This window comes from Emiliania huxleyi, assembly GCF_000372725.1.
Source record: "Emiliania huxleyi CCMP1516 unplaced genomic scaffold EMIHUscaffold_10, whole genome shotgun sequence".
NCBI classification, from domain to species: Eukaryota; Haptophyta; order Isochrysidales; family Noelaerhabdaceae; genus Emiliania; species Emiliania huxleyi.
The window spans coordinates 523,916-531,038 of record NW_005202427.1 but is presented as its reverse complement, the minus strand read 5'-3'; the positions used below and the strand labels follow the sequence as shown (position 1 = coordinate 531,038).

The 7,123-nt window shown below is 67.8% G+C and overlaps 1 protein-coding gene across 1 annotated transcript; it reads left to right on the top strand.

The window, feature by feature from the left end:
• Nucleotides 1-380: 380 nt before the first annotated feature.
• Nucleotides 381-3,833, top strand: EMIHUDRAFT_199525 (hypothetical protein; the record flags this gene model as incomplete). Its single annotated transcript, XM_005793627.1, has 5 exons — nucleotides 381-1,782; nucleotides 1,948-2,518; nucleotides 2,603-2,892; nucleotides 2,965-3,139; nucleotides 3,170-3,833. 5 exons carry the CDS (start codon nucleotides 381-383, stop codon nucleotides 3,831-3,833), a joined length of 3,102 nt encoding a protein of 1,033 aa, XP_005793684.1.
• Between the last annotated feature and the right edge of the window lie 3,290 nt (nucleotides 3,834-7,123).

The following is a 7,123-nucleotide window of genomic DNA, read 5'->3' as shown; positions in this document are numbered from 1 at the left end:
CCACCCAAGTGCTTGGCTCGTGCCCAGCCGACCGGCAGGCGATGCCCACTCACTGCTAGGCTAATCTCGGGCTGTCAAGCGGCGGTGTGGTGCCGTGAAGGGCACCGGGACCAAAACTACGACCATTAGTACCGTGCCCGGGCAGTGGATTTAATTCTGTCAAAAGTCGAGATGTGCTCCGTGGGATGTATTGGGCTAGGATCATGCGTCCGGGAGGCCCCCCTTGCGTGCCGCAACGACCCACAGTGCTGGTACCACTCTCTTCACGTTCACAGCTCTAAAGTGGACCATAACTACGATGCAGGAGGTATCGCGCGCCTTGCGGGGATGTCGTGGGCGCACGTGCCGATGACGGTTACAAGCTCGAATCGTCGTGCAGAATGGCGCGCCGGAGAGGCTCTGCACCCTTTCGCCTCGAGGCTTGCGCACCGCCGATCGATACCGCCTCGCCCTCTGGCTTCCCTCCCTCCTCGCCCTCGCCGCCCGGCTTTGCCAAGTCGGTTCGCGGCGCGCCGCTGCTCGTCGGGAGCGGCTTTGAGACCGCCCTTCCAGCTGACCAGCAGGGCTGGCGCAATGCGGCCGATGAGCCGGCGGCAAAGGTCCAAACATTTCGGCGATGGGCGCGCGACAACGCTGGCCGCGTGGATGTCGAGGACGAAGGCGGCACTGTCTTGGGTGCCGACATCGTGCTCGGCATGTGGACGTGCTGCAAGAGCATCGACCGCGCCGCGCCGGGCTGCGTCTTGGCAGACCACAGCACTGGCAGAGAGTCGTGGGAACTGCTACACTGTGAGCAATGCGCCGGATGGATCCCACGTGGGCGTTGGGACGTCGACAAGTGCAGTCACCACCCAGGGGAGCTACAACGCACGCAATTCGGCGGGTTGATCTGGTCGTGCTGTGGCGAGACTGGCGTGGAGGGTAGCCGCTTCCGAAACGTGAGCCCGAGCCTGTGGCGCGATCAGCGCAGACTCGAGGCGGAGGCGCGGCGGGCGCAAGGGGCCTCGCGGGCGCAAGCTGGGCTGTCTCAGGCCCACGACGCGACGACTGGATGCACCAGCGGCCGCCACAGCCTCCAGCTGCCTCTCGATCAAGAGTGTCCAGTGTGCGGTGCGGCCAAGGTGCCGGGGGATCGAGAGTGTCAGACCTGCGGAGACACGCAGCACATCCTCTGCACGCAGTGCTTTGACGTGGTAGCCGTGTCAGACTTGCGCCGCTCTGCCGCGCGCGGCGGGTGCCGCTTCCACACGGGCGTCTTTTGCGATGCCCGAGCTGTGCGCTACGCCGAGAATCAGCCGCGCGCCATGCGCTGTCCCAACGCCGGGTGCACGTTCACGAGCACCAGTGCCGCAGACCTGAAGGCGCACGAAGACGCTTGCCCGTACTTCAACTACGAGTGCGAGGACTGCGGCGCCGTGGTGCTTCGGCGGGAGAGCAAGGCCCACAACGCCAACTGCCCGCGTAAGTTGCTCCCGTGCGGCAACTTGGGATGCGGCAGGTTGATTGCCCGCGGCGACTTGGAGTTCCACCGCGATTACATGTGCCCGGCGGCAACCGCGGTCTGCAGCTTCTGCGACTCTACCTTTCCCAGGGCGGACCTCGCGTCGCACGTCCAGACCTGCCCGCATGCACCCGCCACCTGCCAGCGCAACTGCGGCATCTCAGTGACGCGGGGGGAGTGGCCAGGTCAGGCGATTCATGACACGGTCTGCGCCGCTCTGCCCATTGCGTGCCAACGCTGCGGTGGCGTCCAGCCGCGCTTCCTGATGTCACGGCACGCGGGTTCTTCCGAGTGTCCAGCGGCTCTACAAACCTGCCGTCGCTGTGGAGAGGCGGTGCCCCGCGCGCTTTTGCAGTCACACAGCCGCGAGTGCTTGATGCGAGCCGTCCTATCAGCATGGCGATTTGTGGAGAGGGACGAGAGGGAGGTGCCATGCCCCCACCGAGCTGGCGACGGAGACGGCGGCGGCTGCGGCTGGCGCGGGGCGCGATCGATGCTGAGCAGGCACTTCGCGGACGTGTGCATGTTTCAGCCGCTCCCTTGCGAGCACGGCTGCGGAGCTTTGGTTGCGCGCAACGAGCGCCAAAGGCACTGCACGTTTTGCCCCACGTACACGGCTCCACGGTGCACGAGGTGTGGCGCGCTCACCGACGCCGAGGGCAGGGAGGTGGTCGTTCGAGCCGCTTCGTTGAGCGCTGCGACCGTGACGCGGCAGGAGGTGGACCACGACGGCCGGTCCAAGACCTATGGCGAGGAGATTCCCGTGCGGCGGCCGCGAGCGGTGCTCGCCCTCGCCGCTCCACAGCGCGAGCTGCACCGGCTCCGCTGCCCCTGCGGCGTGGCGCGCTGCTCGCACTGCCGCGAGGAGGTTCCGCACCACCTGCTTGCAGAGCACGAGTCGTCGTGCCAACAACGGAGGGTGGCGTGTCCCCGGGCGTGTGGAGCCATCGTGGCGATGGGGCTGCTGTCGGCGCACGACGCGTCGTGCCCGCTCCGAACCCAGCCATGCCCGTATGGGTTCCCGCTTCTTCCCTCGTGCGCCTGACGTGAGCGAGCCCCCTCCACCGAGGGTTGTGTCTGTGCCTGTAGGTGTGGCCAAAGGGTCACGGTCAGGGATTTGCGCTTCCGGCAGCGCGAGGCGGGCGAGGCGGGCGAGGCAGCCGGCCGAGAGGAGACGCCCGCGAGGCCCTCTGCGGTGTGCAAGCCGTGTGGGCAGGCGCCGCCCCGGCCGGTGGCGGCGTTTGACGCGACAGCGGCCCAGCGGCGCGTCGAGCGGCTCCTAGGCTCGCAGGGGCTACTCGCAACGCCCGGCGCCGCTCCTGAGGAGTCTGTGCGCGTCGGAGCGGTGTTGCAGGGCGAGCCGCGCTTGCTCGCGCTCTGCTTTGTGCGAGGTGGCGACCGAGAGGTGCGGCCGCTCTTGCGGCTCTTGGGGAGCCTACTCCGGCAGCGCTCAGACGTGCGAGGAATACTCGTCCCAGTGGGTGCCGACGCGGCGCAGCTGCGCGAGTGCCACGAGCTTTGCCCGTCTGCGTTTAGCTTGCCGCCGCCGGCTGCGACGAGCGAGCAGATCAGCCTCGATTACGGCGGCCGCCGCACGCGCTTGCTGCTGCTCTGGGCCCGCGGCTTGCTAACCGAGAGGTTCCGCGACAACTAGCGATTCACGACTAGCGGTCCTCCTCAGGCGGCCGATCTCGCGCTCGCTTGTTTCGACGCCGGCGCCGCTCTCGCTGCCGATCCCGACGGCGCCCATTTGCCGTGGACGGACACAGGCTTGCTCTCGCGCCACGCGAGTGTCTGCAAGCGCTACCACGTCGGCTGCTGCAACGCGGGCTGCACCTTCTTCGCGAGCCGCGACCGGGCGGCATCGCACGCCACGACCTGTCCGCAGAGGCTCCGGCCCTGCAAGCACGGCTGCGGCGAGGTGCTTGTCATCGCCAAGCACAAGGAGCATCACGCAATCTGCGAGAGGAGGCCCGTGCAGTGCGAGCGCGGGTGCGGGTTGCCAACGACGGCGGGTGAGGTCGCGTCGGGCGCGCACGAAGAGGTCTGCCCGATGAAGCAGCTGCCTTGCGACGCGTGCGGTCTGCTCGTCAAGCGGGAGGCGCTCTCGCGCCACGTTTCCGTCTGCCCGAGCGCCGGAGAGCTCTGCAGGTACGGCTGCTCGCTGCGATTGCCACGCGCGCTAATGGGAGCCCACGCGAGGGAGTGCCCCGCGGTGGGGAAGAGTCCGGCGGAGTGGGTCGAGCACGCCAAAGCTCACCCCGGCGTGCGGTGGCTTCTGCCGGCCGCGTCGCCGTCGCCGCCCCGCCCTGCGATGTTTGAGATTGAGTGAGACCCAGTCTGTCGTTGAGAGACCGACGGTCTACCCCCGGTGTACTGTGGATTGGGAGGGAGCTTTGTGGCTCGTGAGAGCGCGGCCGCGCTCGCGGTCGCCCGGTCGCGCACGCAAATAAATAAAGAAATAAAACGGGCACCTCTACTAGGAGATGGGTAAAAAGGAACAGGTCCCCGCCCTGCGGTCCCGGTCGTCTTTGTGCAAGGTTCTTTGTGGGTGTTGCACGCACGTCACGTGGGCTCAAATAAATAAATAAAACGGACACCTCTACTGTGAGATTGGGAAAAAGGAACAGGTCCGCCCCGCCCGTGCGATCTTTGTGCAGGGGGTTCTTTGTGGGTGCGTGGTCGGCGACTAGAGCCGTAGCCGGGGGTCGTCCATTCGACGGCGACGCGCGACGGGGGACCGTGGGACTATATATCACTAGCGCCGTCAGAGCGTCTTTTCAGACTTCACCACGGGCTCACGCGAGGTATTATACACCACAACGTCGAGTTGTCAGTTGACTGTTGTGGCGTGTGGCGGCCACGACAACCTTCTTAGACTGAGACTTGTCTTAGACTGAGACAGCTCACGCTCCAGCCTCCACTAGCCGCGCTTGGGCGCGCGCAGGCCACAGCCCACACAAGACTGCCAGCGCGCTTCTCTACCCCTTCTGGCGGCATGCCATGCTAGCTCTGGGCCGTCGAGGCCACACGATCACACTGGCCCGCAAAAGTATGACGGACGGCCGGGACGCTGCCACGCCCTTCATCTCGCGTCCTGCTTCTCCTCCTCTGCCACCTTCTCAAGTCGAGGAGGGTCGTCCGCTTCCGCCGACTTGAGGTTGGGCATCGCCTCCGCCTCCGCCATCCTGTGCCGGTGGCGGTGAAGCGTGAGCACGGGCGCTACCCCACCTCCCCCTTGGCGGGCCGCTATACGCGCACCCTTCCTGGAACGACTCGGCAACCTCCTTGAGACCTGCGGACTGCTTGCCGAGATCCTTTGCGAGCCCGGCTAGGCGCTCAGGCCCGAAGAGGAAGAGCCCGGCGACCCCTATCACTCCCAGCTCGGGCCACCCCAGACCAAAGAGGCCCATCGCCGGCGCCGGGCTGCGCGAAGGCTGGAGTGCAGCGGCCGGAGGCGCGCCGAGCGGCCGCGCGGAGGCGCAGGAGCGCGGCAGAGCGGGAGACAGCGTGAAGGCGCTGGCCAGCGTGGCGAGGGAGAGAGTGACGACGAAACGCATCACCAGATGGCTATGTCGATGGCTAATCCGAGCTGCCGCGTGGGGAAAAAGAATTTTAACTATGGAGTTTTCTTTGGCCGCCCTCGCTCGCTCGAAGGAGAAGAACGAGCACACGTGCTGCCGGGTCGTCGCGGCTTCTCGTCTGGCATGTTGGCCCTGGGGTTCGCTGCGGCAGCCGCCACCTCGGGCTCGCCGCCCAACCGCCGGAGTGGCGGGCCAGATCTGCAGAAGCTTTCCACGGCGCGAGAGCGCCTCTTCGAGGCGGAGCTGGAGCTACAAGGCGCTCTCGCGCGAGAGGCGTCGAGGCCGGGTCCGCGGCCGGTGTCCAAGGCGCTGGACCGGCTCCAGTCGGTGCTCGTTGCGGCACTCGCCAGTCCCGACGAGGACGGCCTCTGCCGCCTCCACCACGCGGTCTTGGAGCAGGACGAGGACCGGGTAAAGTGCTTGGTCGGCGCGGGCGCCCAGACAGAGGTGGCGGCGGGCGAGGCGGGCGTGCTGCCGCTGCACCTCGCGGTCCTCGCCGGCGACGGCTCGCCCGGCTGCATGCGCGAGCTGCTCGCGGGCGGCGCCAAGGTGGCCCTGACCCTTACCCTAACCCTGACCCTTACCCTGACCCTGGACTAACCCTGACCCTGACCCTGACCCTGACCCTGACCCTTACCCTGCCCCTTACCCTTACCCTGACCCTGGTCCCTAACCCTAACCCTGACCCTGACCCTGACCCTGACCCTGACCCTGGACCCTAACCCTGACCCTGACCCTGCCCCTACCCCTACCCCTACCCCTACCCCTACCCCTACCCCTAACAAGGTGGACGCGCCTGACACGAACGGCGTCACCGCGCTGCATGCCGCCTGCGGACTCAACCAGCCGCAGCTCACCTCGCTGCTGCTCGACGCCGGCGCCACGCCCGAGGCGCGAGGAGCGCACGGTGTCCCGCCGCTCCTTCAGTGCGAATTAGCAGCTAATGAGCACTTAATTAGGCGCGAGGAGCGCACGGTGTCCCGCCGCTCCAGCTCGCCGGCTGGGCAAACGCGGCCGAGGCTGCGGCGGCCATGCTCTCGCACGGTGCCTCTCTCCCGCGTTGCGACGCGGCTCCGGCCGGGGACGTGTCCAGACAGGGCGGCGCTCCTCGCCACCGCGCGGCTCGTGTGTCGGCTAGGCGCCTCCCCCGACGCGCGTGACGAGCGGCTCCGCACCGCATGCCATGCCGCGGCCGCGCGGGACGCTTCCGAGGCGATCGAGGTGCTCCTCTCGGGCGGGTCTCTCTCTCTCCCTCTCTCTCCCTCTCTCTCCCTCTCTCCCTCTCTCCCTCTCTCTCTCTCTCTCTCTCTCTCTCTCTCTCTCTCTCTCTCTCTCTCTCTCTCTCTCTCTCTCTCTCTCTCTCTCTCTCTCTCTCTCTCTCTCTCTCTCTCTCTCTCTCTCCCTCTCTCTCTCTCCCTCTCACGTGGCCCGTGCGATCGAGGTGCTCCTCTCGGGCGGGGCGAATGCCGACGCGAGCGACCGGCGCGGTTGGACGCCCCTCTTTTATGCCGTGCGCGCCTGCGGCTGCGCCGACCCGCGTTGCGGCCGCACGCGCGCCCTGTCGCTCCTGCTAGACTCGGGCGCCGCGGCTGCCGCAGCGGACCGCTCCGGCTGGACGGCGCTGCACCACGCCGCCGCGCGGGACCGCGTCGCACCGATCGGGTTGGTGCTCCCCGGCCCTCCACCTCAGGGTACCCGAGCCCATCCCCTACCCCCACGGTACCGAACCCACAGGCTGCTGCTCGCCGCTGGCGCGGACGCGTCTGCAGTCGCGAGAGGCGGACTCACCCCCCTACCTCCAGAGTGGTCGAATCCAGGGAGGGTTCAGCTCCGTGGGTGGTGCGGTAGGCGGGCTCACCCCGCTGATGCTCGCCGCGCACTCGGCGGGCCGCGGCGCGGAGGGGGTGAAGCTGTTGCGGGCCGCGGGAGCGCGCGCGGACGCGACGGACGAGCTTGGCTTGACCGCCGTCCACGCGGCTGCGGCGGGCGGCGCCGAGCAGGCCCTCCCCCTCCTCTGCTCTCTCCTCGCCCCTCCGCC